Source organism: Tachyglossus aculeatus, chromosome X2 (assembly GCF_015852505.1).
Source record: "Tachyglossus aculeatus isolate mTacAcu1 chromosome X2, mTacAcu1.pri, whole genome shotgun sequence".
Lineage (NCBI taxonomy): Eukaryota > Metazoa > Chordata > Mammalia > Monotremata > Tachyglossidae > Tachyglossus > Tachyglossus aculeatus.
The window spans coordinates 26,291,103-26,313,334 of record NC_052100.1 but is presented as its reverse complement, the minus strand read 5'-3'; the positions used below and the strand labels follow the sequence as shown (position 1 = coordinate 26,313,334).

The following is a 22,232-nucleotide window of genomic DNA, read 5'->3' as shown; positions in this document are numbered from 1 at the left end:
CACAGACTTACCCTTTGCATACTGTTCTGTTCTTATGGGTTGCTCAGGGTGCTACTTGCAAAGTAAGCCAATATTTAAGGTACTAAAATAGAAGCTAGGGTAAAACTTTTTCAGTGTTTTCCAGAAGACATAAATGATAGACAACAGTCGACAGTCAACAAAAGGGATAAAAAAATCGGAGGTCCTCAACTTCTCTAACAGCGTGAAGAGAGATTCCAATTTAAATGTAGGAAACGTATCTAGAGTATTTTGTACAACAATTACAAAATAGCCCTTCAAATAAAATATAGTTTTACAACTTCAATTTTATGTTCTGACCTTACAGTTACCTCCTATGAGTATTTATCTACATAACTATAATCGGCTGGGCAGTCTCACACACACACACCATGATCCATCCTTGATTCATTCAACACATGGTTCACGACGAACTTTGGCGAGAACAATGGTGAGGGAATTAAGGAATGTTCTGGCAACATCCATCCATCTGGACAGAACTCAACATGGTGTTGGAAATTATTGTGTGGAAGGGCACCTACTGCAGTACAGTTTTCTTAACACAGTCTCTACGTTTGGGAAAAGCTGAGTGAATGTGGTATAATGCCTATAGGTTTCAATAAAATACATTCACGTTTCCCTACTGCCCATACAGAATAGCTATTATTCTACAGCTTATGCTATGATTCGCTTTTATAGAGTTTGAAGTGCTGAACACAACTCACTATGTTCACAGTGTGTCTTTGAAATAAGGAAAGGGTAAATTCACTACTATTATCTCCATCAAACTGATGTGAGGAAAAGAGGGCACTAAGAGAGTAAAGTGACTTTTCCAAAGTTACACAGTCAGTGGTAGAACGAGGAGTACAGGAGAGATCTGTTAAATTAATCTGAAGTTCTTTTGGCTGCTCAATTTCCATTCAAGTGGAAACAGCCTAACTTGGTTAAAATCCATCAGAAGTCAAGCAAGATGTCAACAGTGGAAGAAATATAATGTTAATATGAAAGCAAAGTTATCAAGAGGCCTTCAAGTTTGCTCCTGTAACTTATTTTGTGCAATATTTAAAGACACGAGAATCGATTTGGTTTCTGAGTGGGAGGTTTTCAAACTGTGCAACAAGGCCCCTCAAAAAAAAACCCAAAAAAACCCACAACCCTGTAACTTTTAAAAATTTACATGAAGAAGCATGAATCAATGTTGCCTGTATGTGGGAGGTTTTCAAACTGTGCTCTGCATCCTGAATATTAAAAAAAAGCATAAATCTGTGCTTTGATAATCAGGAACAGGTTCCACTGGGCATGCATCTTCACATTTTGGCACTAATGAATGGAATGTAGGAGGCTTCAATTTTAACAGAGCTTATCTGAGCAAAACACTACAAATACACATTCTAAATTGAAATTGCTAGGTTTACCTTTTTGTGAGTCTTCTGCCCCATTAAGTTCCTTTTGTGCTTCTTCAATTTTGTCTGTTAGGGAAAAAGATTAAAAATGTCTTAGTTTATGTTGTTGACAGATCTCAGCTCCCCTTGTTAGATTACAAAACTCTTTAGGCCAGCCTATTCCCAAATTTGACCCCTACTTCCTATGAGAGTGCTGCACATCATTCAAGTGCAATAAATACTTTACTGTCAGATAATATAGCAATGGATCCAGTAATATGAAATACACAGCAGATGAAAATGATCGGTATTTATATCCAGAGACATCCTGTTCCTAGACAGGCTACCAATACTACACTAGGAGATCCAAGGCTGAGATGGAGAATCCTTATCTCCTGGTGGATGCCATGGATGCTTGTAACTTTGGGATGGTGATACAGTTCCCTCTCATCTCACAGAGACCTTCCAGCGGATTTCTCGCTTGGTGATCCTGAGCACGTGCCCGCAGAAGTCCTTGCAGGGAAAGTTCCTCTCCAGGAACCTTGAAGTGTTCTGCCCACCACCATTTATTCCAGTGCTTAGTATAGTGCTTGGCACACGGTAAGCATTTAATATCAATTATTATTAATAGTACTGAACTGCAATCAAACAATTGATCAGTCAATTGAATTTATTGGGGATTTATTGTGTGTAGCATGCTATACTAAGCACTTGGGAGAGTACAATTCAACAGAATTGGCAGGCACGATCTCTGACTTCAAGGAGCTTACAACTCCAGGAGAAATCACTGAGCATTTACTTTGTGCAGAGCACTGTACAAAGCACTTCGGACAGTACAGTAGAGTTAGCAGACGTGGTCCCTGCCCTCAAAAAACTGATTCATTCAGTTGTATTTATTGAGCACTTAGTACAGTGTTTGGTAGAGTGCACTGCACACTATAAGCACTCAATAAATACTACTGAATGAATGAAAGATCTTACACTCTGGGGAGTCAGACACTAAAATATATGCAGTACATGCATGTTTCTTTAATCACTCTTCCATTTTTTAATAACTCTTCAGCCTTCTATAAGGTAAACACTAAATAATACCTAAACATAAATCCTAAGGATTTCTATACAAAGCTTCATGAAGCCAGGTGATGTAATTGCTTAAATACTTCAGCTGTGCAAAATGCAAAACAAACTGTTCACATCTATCAACTAACTAATATTTCCATTTTGAATTCTCACAAGCTAACATTTGTTAAAAAGAATGTGCAGTGTAAAACTGCGTAAGAGTATAAAAATGTTTTGACTAGCTTTAAGCCCGTTTACCTTGAAAAAACAGTGAAGCCTCTTGAAAAAATGCAAAGGCATAGCCGGGTTCCTTACCACTATTTTTTTCCCCTTTCTCAATGACACCCATCCCCACATTTTCTCTCTCAATACATCCACACTTGGAAATTTCATAGAAAACCTGGAATTGTCTACATTAGATTGTCAACCCCTTAATGGCAAGGCCTAGGCCTTTCATTTCAGAAGGATGTTCTCATGTGCCTAGTACGATGGACTGCAAACAGGAAGTACTCATCCATTGTTACAATGGTAAATCACTTGCACCCTATCGCTTAAGGTGACTCGCTAACCTCAATTCTTAGAGTCTGTACATTGACTATGTCGTATCCATGGCTGCTGCCTCCAGCCTCTCTCCTCCCTCCAATCTATCCTTTCTAGAGTAACCAGAGATTTTCTCCACAAAAGGCTTCTTACACTGAGCTTGCAGCTCTTCTTCCTAGAGGCCCTTCCTCTATAACATCCATCAGAGTGCTCAACTTGCCCACAATAGGTGCTCAATGGGCAGGGTTCTGAGGGGAAGGGGGCTGTCTATCTCCTCCCACCTCACCCCTGCCTGGGCAACTTTGGGAATGGATGACAGGAAGGGATGACAGAGTTGTCAGGGATGGTCAGTTCTGAGACCATCATGCTCAAGGCGCAGCTACGAGGCACAGATAAAAGATGGCATAGTTCTTCTTGCCCCCACTTCCAATTCCCATCAGGAGACTTACCCCTACCCAGTTCTCCTAAGTGGACTGAGGGGCTTGGTGCTCCAGTGTCCCTGAATGTCCCTGCACATTCTAAGCACTTAACAAATACCATAAAAAATAGGAGAAAGTGCTAGGTAACAAAGTATTAGGCAATAATAATAGTACTAATTATGGTATTTGTTAAGCGCTTACTATGTGCCAAGCACCGTTCTAAGCGCTGGGGTAGATACAAGATAATTGGGTTGGTCACAGTCCCTTGTCCCACACGGGGCTCACAGCCTTCATCCCCATTTTACAGATGAGGGAACTGAGGCCCAGAGAAGTTAAGTGACTTGCCCAAGGTCACACAGCAGACAAGACTGTAAGCTCATTGTGCGTAGGGAATGTCACTGTTTATTGTTGTGTTGTACTTTCCCCAAGGGCTTAATACATTGCTCTGCACACGGTAAGAGCTCAACAAATTCGACTGAATGAATAAAAGTGGCAGAGTCTGGATTATAACCCATGACCTCCTGACTCCCACTGGGCTATGCTGTACACAGCTGGCCCAAACACTAGGTCTCCCAATCTTTAAAATTAGGAAGAATTTAGGAAGTAGGGGGTTTGAAGGGACTGACAGGCTAGAACTTGGGTTTATTTTAGTGAGGGATGTTAGAAGAGAACTTCGAGAGTTAAGCTTGGAGACTATGTCATTCAGTACTCCGTAACATTTGTAATGAACACAGAATACATATTTTTCTTTGTTAGATATAATGGGGAATTTCTGTAGATCATCTTAAGTGGTGGTATGAACTAAAAAAGAGGGGTGGTGATGGAGTCAGAGGTCATGGGTTCAAATCCCAGATACGCCAATTGTCAGCTGTGTGACTTTGGGCAAGTCACAACTTCTCTGGGCCTCAGTTACCTCATCTGTAAAATGGGGATTAAGACTGAGAGCCCCACATGGGACAACCTGATCACCTTGTATCCTCCCCAGTGCTTAGAACAGTGCTTTGCACATAGTAAGTGCTTAATAAATGTCATTATTATTATTATTATTATTATTATTATTATTATTATGAATTCACTGAAACTATATGGAATGGGACATTTTACATCTACATAAATAGGTGCACCCCACAGATTTCCATGCAATTTGCTGGGGCTTGTTCCAGAAGCAGCCTAATACAGTGACCAGGGCTTAAAAGTAACACAATGGTGACACTGTAGGTCCCTCTCCACTACCCCGTCCCATGCCCCTGGGTCCCTTCTCAGCCCCTGCTCTCTCTCTGGTTCTCCGGGGCTCCAATTTTCTAGGGCAGCAGCGGACACCTCCTTTCCCCTCCCTCCTCTTCTTCCCCACCGGAGGGTCTCTACCTCCATCCGGCTATTGCTGGGATTAACCATTGTTACTCACACTGGCTGCTCCCACTGTTGCTTATGGAAGCCCAGGGCTGGGAGAGAAGTGAGGGCCAGTTTACCAGCTCATCCAGGCACTGCCTGTCACTGTTATTTTTTCCTGAGCAGGTTAGGGGTAGACAGGTGAGGGTGGGGAGGAGTCAGGAGTCTGGAAGGAGAAGAAAGCTACTCAGAATAAACTGTGAACTCCAGGTGGGATAGGGACTATGTCCAACCTTTCATTCACTCAGTCAATCCTATGTATTTAGTGTCTACTGTGTGCAGAGCACTGTACTAAGCGCTTGGGAGAGTACAATAAAACAATACTCCCATTCGCTGCCCAAAACGACTGTATCCACCCCAGCACTCAGTACTATGCCTGGTACACAGCAAATGCTTAAGCAACTGTTAGAATAGAGCAGTCATGGGACAGACTGACAAGCGAGGAGAGGCTAACAGATCCTTGAGTATGTCAGCAATTAGTACATGACATATCTCCAGACTGCATGAACTGAGGTCATTTGGAGCCAGTGGCGTGTGTGTGTGTGTGTGTGTGTGTGTGTGCGTGCATAAACATACATACATGGGCATGTCTGTCCTGTCCTTTGTATTCAAAGACGGCACTATGGACTGTGAAGACCTACTGCTGCCTGCGAAGGTGACCTAAATGACCAACATGGGATCGATTCCTCCTGCACAGTTAGACAATAGCCTGAGCTTAAGTAGGCCAGGATAAGGTTAGATAACATGTCAATTCTCTGGAGCTCCTGAAACCACCCAGCTGCTTTTTCAGGATGAATTTGGCACTTAATGGATAAAACCATCCCACTTTCTTTACTTGGTCCAATTGCAAATCTACTTTCATTTTTAGCACCCATTCTTTGCTGTTTTTCTTAGTATCTGGGGGTACTCATCTACGAAAAATCAGAGCAAAACTAGTGAGCAGTCTAAAAATCTCTAGCCCGCCTTCAGGAACTTTTTGAGTTTAATGAACAGTAATTTCATTGCTTTTTAGAGTATAAAATTTAGAACCCAGTAGCAGATTTCTGGCATTTCTAATATAGACAAGAATCAAAACTTCAAAATAGCAATTTAAAAAAAGACTTCATTCTCATTCCTCATGATTTAAGCACTATATACAGTAAATAATCTAATACTGCATATTCAGGGAACATTTAATTTACTCTAAAGCATATGAATTGATGTTATTTCTCAAAATATCAATTTTCTAAATTATAAAATTGTTTGCTTTCTATTTTAGCAGATATTGCAATATGCTTAAAAACTGAGCACCTAAGAAAATATTATTTCCCTTACCTTAAATGAACTTAGATGTAGTGCTGAACAAAAAATTCCTAGCCACTTACAACATATAGCCGTTACTCTACAGTTTATGGAAAAGTAAACATTCCTTTGAGAAAGTTGCTAGGGAATTTCAAATTTCTGGATACAGCCTTCAATGTGCTTCAGTGGTTACTACCTACATTTCTAAGCCTGCCAAATGCAAGACAGCCACTGAAAACACATTCTTAACAGATTGAGTACAGTTATACAATTAAAAAAAATAACTCCAGGATCTCACCTATCTTTAATAACACTTTATTCAAAAATTACATTTCCTCATAACCTTTTAGTGAAAACAGTGGATCCTAACATAGCTTTTATATATAGATTTAATTACCCTGGATAACTGAAGTACAATAACAACTAGTACTCCCATTGATTGATTCCTATCCAGATATGAGGGATTTCACTGTACACACTAAATCAATAAGGTGTCATCCAGACTTATAACGTGAAACTTCCATGGAATGGACACACACTCCACCCTCACCAAAAATAAAATCTTACCCTGTAAGAAGGTAAAATCTTTTAATCAATCGCATTTATTGAGCACTTACTGGGTGCACAGCACTGTACTAAGCGCTTGGGAAGTACAAGTTGGCAACATATAAAGACGGTTCCTACCCAACAGTTGGCTCACAGTCTAATCATGCCATGAAAGGAAAACTGTCCCCTGACTGTTAGAGATTTTCCTGGAAATCGCCTTGACAAGTATTTCTTCCCCAGTCTCACTTCTCTTCCAACTTTTAATTTCTGCTGCAGTGAGGACCTCCCCAATGGTGATAGATGGCAGCAACAGCTCCTGACAGAGGTCTGTGAGCATGCTGTCATTCACCACAAATGAACAGAGAGCAAAAGCAATGCCATTACTGGGTTACACCAACAGTCGCTTTATTGGAGTATTCTTTCTGTCCGGCAACAGGGTGTTTGGAGACATTACATAGATATACGCTACGTTCCAGAGAGCATCCATCAATGTCCCTTGCACATAAATGTCTTTGCCCCTTGCCCATAAACGTACCCAAACACTTCTTGAACCTACTGATATTTTTGGCTTGCACAACTTCCTGAGGTAACAGATTCCACAGACTGAACAGTCACTGTGCAAAAGTGTTTCCTTTTGTTTATTTTGAACCTCCCACCTTCAGGGGGTACCTCTTCATCCTGGCATTGTAGATTTGGTAAACATCAATTCTGTGCTTGCTCTTGCTATGTCCTTCATAATTCTGTTAAGGGCAATCCATTTTATTTTGCTTCGCTTTGGAAGGTTCCAAGCTTATTCTCATTGGCAAGCTGTTCTATCCTTCCTCTCTGAATTTGGTCTCTGAGTTACTCTCTCCTCTAAGCTTTCTTCTGCTCTATCATAGCCTTCCTCAAGTGCAGTGGTCAGAACTTCATATGGTACTCTGGGGTGGACGTGCTATGGATGTTATAGCGGCAAAATCCTGCTTGCTTTCCGTGCCCTTGGAGACGATGCTTAGTCGTATAAACCAGTAGAACACCAATGTCACCTAGACTCTGTGAAATTTTCAAATCATTTACCCTTTTGGGGCCTTGGTGTTTCCCTCTATAAACTATGGATAATAACAACAAGACTTGCCCATGTTTCCTAATTTCCTGTTCAGGTGGTATAGAGAGGAGGAAGAGAGAGGAGGGGGAGGGAGGAGACGTGAGCCCCTCCCCTTTTATACATCTCCTTCAACTGATAGGAGGGGCAGAACAGTGTATATAATTGGATAAATTACATTTTAGTCTGAAATGACTACTTTGATCTTGATCTACTGCTCTGAAACCAAGATGACTCTAGATTTAAATGATCTTAGAGTTCTTGACAAACAAGAAAAAAGTAATGGAAATATATACAACTTTTTATGCATCAATCATCCAAAATATGACAATCCTGAAAGGTGAAGATACCTTAAATCCTCTAAATTCTTGGAATAATAATGCTTAATGGACCTGTATGAATGAGAAATCAGGATTTCGATTAGAGAAACAGAATGAAGAGCCCAAATCCGTTTTTCTGAGACATACAAAGCCCTTCACACTTTCATAAAGAGATTAAATCACTTTAGTGATTATTTTAGTAATCTACATTCAAGGAAGGGCACAACTCTTAGACCCCGGCATACGATGTTCTCAACAAATGGATCACTGAGGAAATGCCAGAAGATCTCAAAGATGCCATCATAATTACCCTCTTCACAAAGAAAGGAGAGTGATCTCTGACTTTGGTAACAAAAGGGAAAGCTCTGAGATTTCCACTACTGAAGTGGCTAGTTAAGAAGCTAATCAACTCTGTGCTGCCTGAGTCACAATGTGGCTTCAGACCAAATCATGGCAGGGTAGATATTATCTTTGCAACACACAAGACGCAGGAAAAGTACAAAGAACACCACCAAAATCTCTGTATTTTGTTGCTTAACCTTAAAAAAGCAAACTAAAACCATCAAATCAAGGATTTGAAAAATGCTCAGCAAATTCAGCTGTCTAAAGAAATTCACCAAGATTCATAATAATAATAATAATAGTATTTGTTAAGCACTTACTATGTGACACTGTTCTATGCCCTAAAATAGTTGAGGAAACAAGCACAGATAAGTGACTACTAATAAAGACATGACATATACCTAAGGTATATGGGGGATTGTGAATATTGTGAAAAGAACTTAAGTGACCAGTGAAGTGGCATAAAGGGGGTGGGGGGAGATAAATGGTGGGCAGATCAGAAATAAATCAGGGAAGGCCTCCTAGAGAAGGTGTGATTTCAGAAAGTTTTGAAGACGGGGAGAACTTTGATCTGTCAGGAATGAATGGGAGGGCAAGCAGAGATGGGGGCAGTAGAAGAGAAGAGAAAAAGGATGACTGAATAGTACACTTGAGAGAAGCTAAGAGTGCAAACCATTATAGGCAGAGGAGAGAATGGATAATTAGAGAGAAAACTAAGGTCCTTTCAGCTTGATGTAGAAAGGAATGATATTTTAGATAAAAGATTCAGGCACAAAAGTAAAGTATGAACTGGAGACTCTGTAAGCAGGGAGCTCAATGAGGAGGCTGCTGCAGGACTCAAGGTGGGTATGACAAATGACTGGACCAGCAAGGTGGTCAACTGGATGGAGGGGAAGGCGCAGGTCCTGGAAACGTTGTGGAGGAAGACCTGGCGGGATTGGAGAAATGTGGAATACAAGGGTTGAAAGAGAGGGAGGAGTTGAGGATGATGCCAGTAAAAATAATAATAATAATAATAATGGCATTTATTAAGCACTTACTATGTGCAAAGCACTGTTCTAAGCACTGGGGAGGTTACAAGGTGATCAGGTTGTCCCACGGAGGGCTCACAGTCCTAATCCCCATTTTACAGATGAGGTCACTGAGGCCCAGAGAAGTGAAGTGACTTGCCCAAAGTCACAAAGCTGACAATTGGCGGAGCCGGGATTTGAACCCATGACCTCTGGCTCCAAAGCCCATGCTCCTTCCACTGAGCCACGCTGCTTCTCCAATACCTTGAGGATCATCCACCAGGCCTGAGAGATGGAGAGGATGGTGGTGTTAGCAACTGTGATGGGAAAGCTAAGTGGAGGAGAAGATTTTTCCCAGCACTTAGTACAGTGCTTGGTATACAGTAAGTACTTAAAAAATACCATGGTTATTATCATTAATTCCACTTCTGCTTACTCCTTCCTTAAGAGGCTTAACATACATTACTCTTGTACGAATGTCTTGACCCTGCAGGTTGTAAGATTGACTGACCTCCATACTTGCATTTCAGAACTAGGAAAATCATGAAAATCATTGTGTCATTTATTGGACTGTAGAAGAACCCTCTGTTTAGTGAGGCAAAAAAAAGACAACATGTGCCTAATCTATTTATGACAATGACTAAACAACTCCTACTTTCACTCATTATACATCTGTATGAGAGCCCTTAAATTTGTTGTTAACTGCTAATAGCTATTTTAATCAGCAATAAAGCCAGAAACAAACGGCAATGATGCTATGTTATTTAAAAAATCTCCAGTGTACATATATAGCCACTGAGAAGCTGCAGAAAGAATCCATAAATGAAGAGTTAAAACTTAGACCTCAGAAACAAATTCTCAGCCTCTAGCATTTACCTTGAGAGGAAGCAAATCCATCTTCAGAGATATATGAGAAATTTTAACACTTTGGGAAAAAAAATTCTCCCCCACCACTCTCCCTTTCAGCAAATAGCTACTCCACAAATATTTTGAAAATGATAGTCTACCGCTACTGTCTTTTCAATTCAGTCATTCCACGATGACAGAAAACATTCTACTCTACCAAAAAAAGGGAAATAATCACAGGTTCTAAATGATCCATCTTACTCAACAAGACTACGAGTGAGGTCCATTTGCAGCCTATGAGAATCAATCATATTTACTGAGTGCTTACCATGTGCAGAGCACTGTGCTAAGTGTTTGGAAGAGTACAACAGAGTTGGTAGACATATTCCCGGTCTACAAGACAAGTCATTTTACTGACAGTGCAGAAGGGCTGACTCTACAGAGGAGTGTGTCTTACAGCGCCTAAAATTGGGGATGGTTCTTCCTCTGGGGCTCCCTCTTCAAGCCTGGCACAAGACCCTGGTAGACTGTCAGCTCCTTGAGGGAGGGGATAGGATCTATTCATTCAGATGTACTCTCCCAAGTGCTGTACAGTTCTCTGCGCATTGTAGGCACTCAGTAAATACGACTGATTGATAGACTTGGTGATGAATTACAAGTGGTCCACTCCCAAGACAGAACCACCTGCAACCATCCCAGAAAGAGCATGCCCACACTTCTCCGTCAAGTGATGAGGATGACGACTGCAGCATGTGTCAAGTGCTTACTATGTGCCACACACTGGACTAAACACTGGGGTGGAAAAAGCAAATTGGGTTGGATACAGTCCCTGTCCCCTGTGGGGCTCCCAGTCTAAATCTCCACTGACATATGAGGTAACAGGCACAGAAAAGTGAAGTGACTTACCCAAGGTCCCAAAGCAGACAAGTGGAGGGCTCTTACCACTAGGTCACATTGCTTCTCTGCGAAGAAACCTCCCCAACTTGCTCTGTATCGAGCTTCATAATTTAACAGTCAAGGTCTAATCTAAATCCCACCCTCTGTTATTTAAGGTCTGTTTCCTTGTCCTGCTCTCCAAGGAAACAACGAACAGCTGGTCATCATCACTCATTCAACATCTTTTCCTACATTTAAAAATTATTGAGTCCTGCCCTCCCTCAGCCTTCTCTTCTTCAGACATCCGTTCAATTCCTTCCACCTTTCTTTGGGGAATTTTATTCATTTTTATTGCTCTTCCCTTGGGCCTTTTCTTTTAAGTTCTCCAGATGAAATATCATTTACATAGCCACAAACAGACACTGTAGCACACTGGTAAAAGCTAACTGATGTTGAGTGTGGAGGAATCAATTTACCATTCCTACATACTGTACACATACCCATCCCAGTATCATCTTTGTTTATTAGATAAAGAACTTTGCTGTATAGCAATGTGATGAGCTACATTGTAGAATGCTATTTAGCTTGCTATCTTCCATGATCCCCTGGATCCTTCTCACATCAGCACAGGACCAACTCAATCTTGCATTTGTCCCCTCAGTTTATCCAATTTATCGGCACATGTTCCTAATTGAATGTCATCCCCTGGGCTGCAAGCTCCTTGAGGGCAAAGATTGTGTTTTCTAACTCTACTACCATCTTCCGAGGCCTTCCCTGACTAGACCCTCATTTCCTCTTCCCCCACGCCTTTCTGCGTTGCCCTTGCACTCAGATTCGCTCCCTTTATTTACCTCTCCCGCCACCAGCCCCTCACTACTTATGCCCATAACCGTAATTTCTTTACTTCTATCAGGCTCCCTCTCTAGACTGTAAGCACAACTCCCACCTCTACTGCATTCCTTTGGTTTTAACCAAGTTGAAAACAGTGACACGACTGGGAAGGCTCAAAGCATGAAAAGGGTGCAAAATCTGTCAAACCTGACCAAGATAATCTCTTGAAAGGAAGGAAAATACATTTGATATAGAAAATCATCCACTCATTAACACTGCCTACCTTCTTTCCATCATGAATATGCTCTCAGCATCACACGCTCCCCTGCAGAATGCTTTTAAGAAGCAACACGGCCTAGTATAAAGAGCACGGGCCTCGGAGTCAAATTATCTGGCTTTGCCACTTGCCTGCTGTATGATCTTAGGCAAATCATTTAACTTCTCTGTGCCCCAGTTACCTCATCTGTAAAATGGGGACTAAACACCTGTTCTCTCTCCCACTTAGACTGTGAGCCCCATGTAGAATAAGAATTGTGTCTGACCTGATTATCTTTAATCTACTTCAGGCCTTAGTATGGGGCTTGGAACATAGTAAGTGCTTAACTATCACAATTATTATTCTCAACTAAACTCACACCCTCTTGCATGAGGATCTATTTGCTCACTCATGGGGAGACACTTCTCTCCAAAGTCAGCAGTGGGAACCTGGTGAAGGGAAGTCTGAGTTTTGAACTCCTCAGCAGGAGGGAGCCAAACTGATAAAAAAAACCCAAACAAAAAAACCTCTCTTCCACAGAGCCTGAGTCAGAGAAGACATGGGTGACAGCTTGTATAAAGTGAGCACTGTGTTTAACTGAGGTGTATTTGAGATGAGCCAATCAGGTTCAAACCAAGAGGGAACTGAATCCCCATTCTATAGATCAGGAAACTGAAGCCCAGTTAAGTGATTTGCCTTAAGTCGCAGAGCAGGCAACGAAACTGCCCTCTCAAAGGTCACCAATGACCTCCTGCTTGCCAAATCCAACGGCTCCTACTCTATCCTAATCCTCCTCGACCTCTCAGCTGCCTTCGACACTGTGGACCACCCCCTTCTCCTCAACACACTATCCAACCTTGGCTTCACAGACTCTGTCCTCTCCTGGTTCTCCTCTTATCACTCCAGCCGTTCATTCTCAGTCTCTTTTGCGGGCTCCTCCTCCCCCTCAGATCCCCTTACTGTAGGGGTTCCTCAAGAGTCAGTTCTTGGTCCCCTTCTGTTCTCGATCTACACTCACTCCCTTGGTGAACTCATTCGCTCCCACGGCTTCAGCTTCAACTATCATCTCTACGCTGGTGACACCCAAATCTACTTCTCTGCCTCTGCTCTCTCTCCCTCCCTTCAGGCTCGTGTCTCCTCCTGCCTTCAAGACATCGCCATCTGGATGTCTGCCTGCCATCTAAAACTCAATATGTCCAAGACTGAACTCATCTTCCCTCCCAGACCCTGCCCTCTCCCTGACTTTCCCATCACTGTTGATGGCACTACCATCCTTCCCATCTCACAAGCCCGCAACCTTGGTGTCTTCCTTGACTCTGCTCTCTCATTCACCCCTCACATCCAAGCCATCACCAAAAACTGCCACTCTCACCTCTGCAACATCGCCAAGATCCACCCTTTCCTCTCCATCCAAACTGCTACCCTCTGGTTCAATCTCTCATCCTATCCCGACTGGATTACTGCATCATCCTCCTCTCTGATCTCCCATCCTCCTGTCTCTCCCCACTTAAATCTATAGTTTAGAAACCTAATCCATCCACTGAGTATCACTCCAGAAAAGCTTGTTGTAGGAAAGGGGGGGGGGGGGGGGGGGGCATTCTCAGCTGGGACTTGAAAATATGAATGTTATAGATTAAAATTATCTTAATCATAATCAATCAGTGGTAGGTAATGAGTGCTTACGGAGTGGCACAGAACACCATACAGGGTGAATACAATACACTCAGTAGACACAATCCCTGACCACAAGGAGCTTGTAGTTTAGAGAGGGAGACATACAAAAAGAAAACCAAAACAGGGGAAATAGAAGAATATAAGTGTTGTGGCCCTGGGGTGAGTATTGAAGTGCTTGAGGGGTACAAAGACAAGTGCAGAGTTGACATAAAGGTACGGGCAAATAGAGGAAACTAGGGTTGCCAAATAACAAAAGCCCCTCCAGAAAAACTGAGCCTTCCTAAGTCCAAATTAATGAAAACCTGGGGAAAATTCCATCTGAAGACAGAGGAGGTTCACTGACAAGAAGTAGGAAATGATATGGATTCACCCATCCAGAGTGTTATAGATAAGGATGAAATACAAGTTCAAAGAAATGGAAATATGTTATTTACAGCTTATTAGTAGAAGAAAGAGTTATCTAGTCTCACAAGCCCAGTCTCACTGGAAGCAGTAGAACTACTTGGGTGTTGCTGATGAGATGGTGGGAATCGCCTTTTGAGAATAATTTTCTCTCTAGTGTCCAACAAACTGGCACCAGGCAAAAGTTGGAGTGTTTTTGTTAAAGGCCAAATGATTATTTCTAAGTCTATCTAAAAACAATTCAGCTGTATCAAGGTTCAATATTTAATGTATATATACTAACTACTATACAGTAGCTAATCAAACAATTGTACTTCTAAAGTAATAGTGACAACAGTTTGTATTCTTTGGGACTAAGTTCATTACTCTCCTAATTTTCAAGTCAGCAAATATCTAGAAACATAAATAAGAATTTGCAAGGCGATGAAGAGGTAAAGAGGCTTTAACATTAGTCATATTTTGAACAATAAGAGCAAAAATCTGAACCATATAAATGGGAAACGTCATTTTCATTGTAATTTATTATTTGTGGTGAAAACTTTCTAAATGGCATTACTAATTACAATAAAATTGATGATCTGAAGAATGTTTTAGGTATACAGATATGCTTTGTCAATCGATGCACTTAACCAGTATATCAGAAATCTGACAGCTAAGGAGTCTGGCCAATTTTATTTGCTATTTTTACATATTGGGTACATTTTAATCAGTTATTCATTTGTTGCAATTACAGCAGGCCAGAAGATAAATTTCAAAGGATCATTAGAAATAACCCATACCAAAGAGGAAAATAAATTTTCTGTGAGCTACCACTAGGAGTCAGGTTTGTACAGGTGAGAGTTCAAAGATCTCAGTATCTTCAAACATTTCAAAGAAATCTGGAAAACTCTATTTTAGTAGTCTTTAAACATGTCAGTGGTACCCCTTTATCCCTCAAACTCTATCCTCTCATGGAGTGAAAGATTTTCCATGTGCTGCATCCATTTCTTCACAGGTAACTCCCTGGCTTTGGCCATACAGTTGACCAAAAGTTTCTATAGGGGAGAAAGTGAAGTAACGGCATGGATACCATTAAACCACAACCAACTTTCTAAACCTTATGTAACCTCCTTTTAGCCAACAGTGCAACAACCAACTCATCAAACATGAAAACAAAGTTGAAAAATTAACTGATGTGTTCCCTTTCCTTTTTTGTTTGTTTGTTTCCCCATGCCAATTCTGGGGAGGAGTTAATTAACTACGGAATGCACCAAAGGAAGACAGGTAGGTAGGTAGAAGGAGGAAAAGCCACGGAATCAAAGGAATTGAAAAGCCCCCTAATTGGGGAATAAGCTTTCGACCAGATGTCCACACCAGTTCTGAAGAAGAAACCTGTTAAGTGCTTTAAGCCGACACTGCCCTGCCCTATCCCCACACATATAAAGAAAAACAAATACTATAATCAGGTTCCTGCATATAGGAGCTTCTTCTAACAAGGAATTCTGCTACATTTTAGATGGAAGCTACTTGCCTGTCTTCTGAATTCATTATCAAAACATTTTGAAATTCAGGCTTAAATTGATGAAGCTAATCATAACATCAATTTTCTTCTTAAAAGCCAATTACATAGAGGGTAAAACAATTCTACATGTGAGACACTGAAATATTTTCTTATTCTTTAGTTACATGATTGATGCTTCAGAAATGCTGGGCAATCCTCAAACCCATTCAGCAATCACATAATCATTAAAAAAAAACACCATCACAAAAATCTGTATTTGATTCTAAACACCACCAGAATAAATTCTATAAGCATTAGTACAATTTTCCCAAGAATGAACCAAACCTGGATGTCCACTTAAACACTGCTAGAAAGAGTAAGAAAGACAAATTTATTGAAAGTTATTGGCTGGGAATGCACAAACTAAAGGAAATGGAGAATTGACATCCAACTCTTCCTGTCCACTCCAACTTTTCCCTCTGATTTTAGTCCTCCGCTGAACATTTCAAATGTGGAATTCCACTGCCATTTCTTACCTGCTGAAAACTCCATGCGTTTTCCACACACAGTGCATCAAGAGGGAAACCTAGAATACATAACTTCTAGACTGTGAGCCAGTTGTTGGGTAGGGACCGTCTCTATATGTTGCCAACCTGTACTTCCCAAGCGCTTAGTACAGTGCTCTGCACATAGTAAGCGCTCAATATGATTGAATGAATGAATAACTGGACTAGCATGGAAACAGTGCAGCCACTCCCCAATTTAACAGTGTACATAAACTATACTGTCCTATCTATCTATCTAGTCTAGTATATATATAGGACAGTATAGTACAGCATATATATATATACACATATATATACTAGAGAGAGACAGACACACACATATCTATGCTAAAACTCACGTCACTAGTTGTGAACAGCTTTTGAGAGGCAGAAAAGGTCAACTTGCTTTAACTGCATTTGTTAAGCACTTACTGTGTGTCGAACACTGTTCTACGAGCTGCGGTAGGGAGAAGTCAATTAGATAGGACACAATCCCTGTCCCGCATGGGGCTTGCAGTCTAAGTAGGAGGGAGAATGGGTATTGAAGCACCATTTTACAGTTGAGGAAACTGAGGCACAGAAGTCAACTGACTTGTCTGGGGTCACACAGCAAGCGATTGGCAGAGGAGGGATTAGAATCCAGGTCCTCTGATTCTACAACCCATGCTCTTTCCACTAGGCCATGCTGATTCAGGATTGTTTTTAAAGGAGCCTTTCATTTGTATTTCACCTCTTTTTCTCATAAACGTAGTGCTCAATCATATTTAATGATATATACTCAAGATGTGAACTAGAGAAAAAAATAAGGCTTGCCACACTTTGGGAGTCAAGTTTAATGTCTAAAATCCTTTAAAAAGCTAAGACCTACCAAACAGCTAGGCAAGAATAGAAATTTGATAGAGTAATCTACCCTAGCGCTGCTGTCTAGAGAAGGGTTAACAGGAGATGTGTCAAACTGAAACTAAAATCGTCTAAATATATAAAGGATTCTGACTTTCTTTAGCAGATTTCTGGTTTTGTTTTTAATCGGGCTTATTTGCCACAGAGAATTTACAGCATTTTGCTTAGCAAAAGTTACCATCAAATGAGAAAATCTCTCTCAACGTAACTGATGTCCACTGACCGTCTCTCTCCATCAAACTCTCGCTTTTTTTTTGATGGCATTTATTAAGTGCTTACTATGTACAAAACATTGTTCTAAGCGCTGGGGAGTTTACAAGGTGATCAGGTTGTCCCACGTGGGGCTCACGGTCTGATTCTCCATTTTACAGATGAGGTAACTGAGGCACAGAGAAGTTAAGTGACTTGCCCAAAGTCACACAGCTGACAAGTGGTAGAGCCGGGATTTGAACCGATGACCTCTGACTCCAAAGCCCGTGCTCTTTCCACTGAGCCGCGCTGCTTCCGCTTGATTCCTTCATCTCGGCTTTCACATAAGCTTCCTTCCAGTATTTTTTCCTTCTCTTCTACCCTCTCTCCCCAATCCATTTACACAGGCAACACCCTGTGCTTGAAGTGGGAGCCCTAATCAGTCCTCCTTTGCTACACTATTGATGAAGTAGAAGCCGAAGACTATTCGTGGCTTGCCTTTGACTTCTTCAAGTTTTCCCAACTGGTGTGGTGCTATCTGACCCCTTCTTCATCAGAAGGGTTTACTCCCTCCAGAACTAGTCCAGTGCAGTCACATGCAGTTCTGAAAGATGCTACATCTTGCTGTTGGTCCAGTGGGAAGACCAAGACTCGGAGCATCAGGAGATATGGGTTCTAATCCCTGTTCAGGTTGCTGGGGTGGTGGGGGCGGGGAGAAGGAAGGAGGCAATGCCATCAATGGTAAGGATTTCTGACCAAAGAGCCACCTAGGGCAGCTGCAATGTGAACAGGCCCTGCAAGAAACCTGAAAGAAAAATAGCTATCGCGCATTGGTGACAAGGACCACAATCAATCAGTGGGCTTTATGGGGTGCCTACTGTGTGCAGAGCACTATACAAAGAATTTGGGGAAACTGCATGGCCTAGTGGATAGAGCACAGGCCTGGGAGTCGGAGGACCTGGGTTCTAATCCCGGCTCTGCCCCTTGCCTGCTGTGTGAACTTGGACAAGTCACTTCACTGGGCCTCAGTTACCTCATCTGTAAAATGGGGATTCAGACTGTGCGCCCCAAGTGGGACCGGGACTGCATCCAACCTGATGACTTTATGTCTACCCCAGCACTTAGAACAGTGCTTGACACATAGTAGGCACTTAACAAGTATTATTATTATTATTATGATTACAACTGAGTTGCCACAGCGACTACCACGGAAATCACCTTGCGGACTACAGCGTCATAACAGGGCACTAGTCGCTTGGCCAGATGAGGTTTTTTTGTACCGAAAAACATTTGCATGTAATTCACAATAAGTGGTGGCCCTACCGGGCCAACCAAAGGGAAGATGATTGGCAGGAGTCTGAGTGGCAATGCACAAACCACTGGCCATTTATTCAGTTCCTCTGCACAATGGTATTTAGTAAATGCTTAGTGTGTGCAGAGCACTGTACTAAGTACTTGGGAAAATGAAATATAATAGAATTAGTAGACATGCTCTTTGCCCACAAGGAGCTTACAGTCTACAGAGGGAGACATGATCGGGGGGAAAATGGCATTGTGTAATGTTATGTACATAAAGTGCCATGGAGCTGAGAGGGATTTGGTCACTTTTCCGAGGCTTGGTGGTTTCTGATTTGTACTGAGACATTCTGAGGCAATCTAAGCCAACAGAACAAGTGTGCTGAACTCATTCTGCATCCTTGGAGTCTCCAAGCATGAATTTGACCTAGAACTAGTGCTTAGTGCAATGTCTTAGTGCAATTTGTAAGTGCTTAACAAAATTTTTTTTTTTAAAAACTAGCACGTCCAGGGCCAATGATCCACGCTGACCCGAGCTCTGGAAAGATTCCTTAGGTTAGCACAGCACAGCATGGAATCAAGCAGCAGTCAAACAACAGTCAGCTCCCTGGAGTGCACCCTTGACCTCTCAATCATTTTGCCCAGTTCCTTTGCTTCTCCCTTTTGCCCTTCCTCAGACATGCTTTGTTAGGAGAAGTTGACGTGGAAAATCAAAAAAGCTGAAGCGCAGCTTAATTGGAGCGCTGATGAGAGTTTCACTGGAATGAGGTTTTCACACTACTGCATTTGAAGGAACTTCACTGTATCCTGGTAACTCCAAAACGCTGAATACCCCTCACTCTCTCCTCCACTGTTCCCCCTTTACATTTTCTTCATCTGGCTTTGGGCCTCTTTATTGAATTACAATTGTGCAGATTTCCCAGAGGCCAGCTCAAACCACTTCTTCATTCTCATCCTTCTGACTTCCTTCCTGCTCCTGACAAGCAGATCACAAACTCCTCCTGAAACTCTCCCTCTTGTGCTTCTGATATTAAAATTACAGCAGCAATAACAACTGGGGTGTTCACTAAAGCTCCTGCAATGTGCCAAGCACTGTACTAAGTGCTTAAGTATTTACAATATATGCAGACTGGATCCAATCCTTGTCTCTCATGGGACTCACAGTGTAAGTAGGAAGGAGACCAGGCAATTAATGCCATTTTTAAAGATAAGGAAATTGAGGTGCTGAGAAGAAGCGGAGCACTGACTAAATCCAGGTCTTTGGATTCCCAGGCCCAAGTTCTTTCCACTATATCATGCTGCTACTCAGAAACTCTTTTCTTGGTTCCCATCTTTTCAAAAGCTCTTCAGGAGCTGCACTACTATAGCCACACCTATGTGTCTTCTCTTTACCTTCCCCTACTGTACTGATTACTATTCTATTTATTTTGTTAATGATGTGCATTTAGCTTTAATTCTATTTGTTCTGACGGCTTGACACCTGTCCACATGTTTTGTTTTGTTGTCTGTCTCCCCCTTCAAGACTGTGAGCCCGTTGCTGGGTAGGGACTGCCTCTATATGTTGCCAACTTGTACTTCCCAAGCGCTTAGTACAGTGCTCTGCACCCAGTACGCGCTCAATAAATACGATTGAATGAATGAATTAATTACTTCCTTTGTTCAAGGGACCCAAGCTTTCTCTTCAATCTTATTTCCTTCTCTTGCTTCTGCCACTATGCATTCTCTATTTCAGGAACAAGGAAAACAATCTCTCATTCCTTATCAAATGACCTGCTTCCTCTTTCCAAATGCATATCTTAATATTTTTTTCAATAATTAACACGTCTGGCTCAGCAACAGTACGTGCAGGAATAGAGAGAGGAAAGAGCTTGTGTTATCTCTCTATATTCTCCCAGTTCTTTAGCACATGCATTTTAGCATTGAAGATGAACCCAAAAACATTAAACCCAAATTTGAAAATGGGGCACAATTTAAGGGTTAAAAAACCAGTTCCTGACATGGCCCTGTCCAGTGGCCCCTCATCGATACTAGGCAAAAGCTCTGAAAGAAGGAAGATCACCAAACCTATCACACATAAACAAGGAATCATTCAGTTCACGTTGAAAAGAATTCCCACTCACTGATGACAGAATTTCAATTTAATTTCATCATTTGAATAGTTCTTGTGGAATCTCCAAAATGGAAAGGTTATTTTCAATGCATTTGACAGAGTCTCCCTCACCTCCCATAATCTCCTCAAGAGAAGCTTTGGAGGCAGGTTGACAATGCGATTAATATCAATATTTGTTTCCTTGCCCAAAAGACAAATATTAACCTTAGAAATCACTTTATGTCACAAACCAGCTTTCGCCACTGTATTTAGCACCATTAGGATTATTAATCAATTCATACAATGCTTAGTACAAATTTCCAACTACCCTTACTTTGATTTAAAGTGTCATTTACCATTCTACTATTATATTTAATGAAGTTAAAGTACAGAGTCTTAGAATTCAAAACTAACTTTTACAAAACACAGAATAGACAAATTGACAGAGCGCAGCTTTTTTTTCTGAAAAATGCTGTACTGGGCACTAGGACATGCAGAAATGACTGGTTATCAGTTCTTTGGAAAGTTTTTTTTAATGTATTAAAGTACTTAAATCAACTCATGTTTTCCTTTAAAGATAGTACTTCCACCCTACTTCCAAAAACAGCTAAAATGTATAGGTGTCTTTTTAGCGATCTTTTCTTTTCTTGGGAGTCTTTCTTTTCTTGTCTTTTCTTGAATAATCTTGTATAACAACAATATTGTCTGATTTTCAGTTCCTAAGATATAATCACTGCCTTTTATTAAACTTAATGTATTGTTGTACATCCTTAATTCCCTAGAACCGAGTCAGACACCCAGGGGGCTGCTCAATAAATCACAATATTATTGCCATTATCATTTTTTCCAATGTAGACTGTGCTCATAGCACGGAATTAGAGGGTGGCACCAGGGCCGCACTCAATTAAAAAATTGAAAAAAAATTATGGGTATTGGGTCAGTCAGCCCGCCCACCTGCTGTCCTTACTTGGTGGGGGAGAGTGATCGGGTAGGGACTGTCTCTATGTGATGCCAATTTGTACTTCCCAAGCGCTTAGTACAGTGCTCTGCACATAGTAAGCGCTCAATAAATATGATTGATTGATTGGAAAGAGTTGGAAGGGGGAAAGGGGGCTGTTTTCCCACTCCCTCACTTACAAAGCAGTTTATAAACAAGGTGAATCATTTTGTTCACCCAGAACTGTGGCACCGTGGAGGCTGTGCGCTTGCCTTCAGGACAACAGAGAAAAGCAATGGCCATCATCAGTTAATTAAGATACTTGTTAAGCACTTACTATGTAACAAACGCTGTTCCAAGCGCTGGGGTGGATACAAGCAAATCAGATTGGACACAGTCCCTGTGCCGCATGGGGCTCACAGTCTTAATCTCCGTTTTACAGATGAGGGAACTGGGGCATGGAGAAGTGAAGTGAATTGTCCAAGGCCACACAGCAGACAAGTGACAGAACCAGGGTAAGAACCCATGACCTTCTGACTCCCAAG

General features: G+C 41.5%; 1 protein-coding gene across 5 annotated transcripts in view; it reads right to left on the bottom strand.

Annotated features, from left to right (window-relative positions):
- Positions 1-22,232, bottom strand: part of HIVEP1 (HIVEP zinc finger 1) — a 152,184-nt gene that overhangs the window by 50,137 nt on the left and 79,815 nt on the right. For all 5 annotated transcript variants that reach the window (XM_038770779.1, XM_038770778.1, XM_038770780.1 and 2 more), the window contains exon 3: positions 1,413-1,466. In XM_038770779.1, the coding sequence (XP_038626707.1) occupies positions 1,413-1,466 (54 nt within the window). The remainder of the gene's footprint in view (positions 1-1,412; positions 1,467-22,232) is intronic.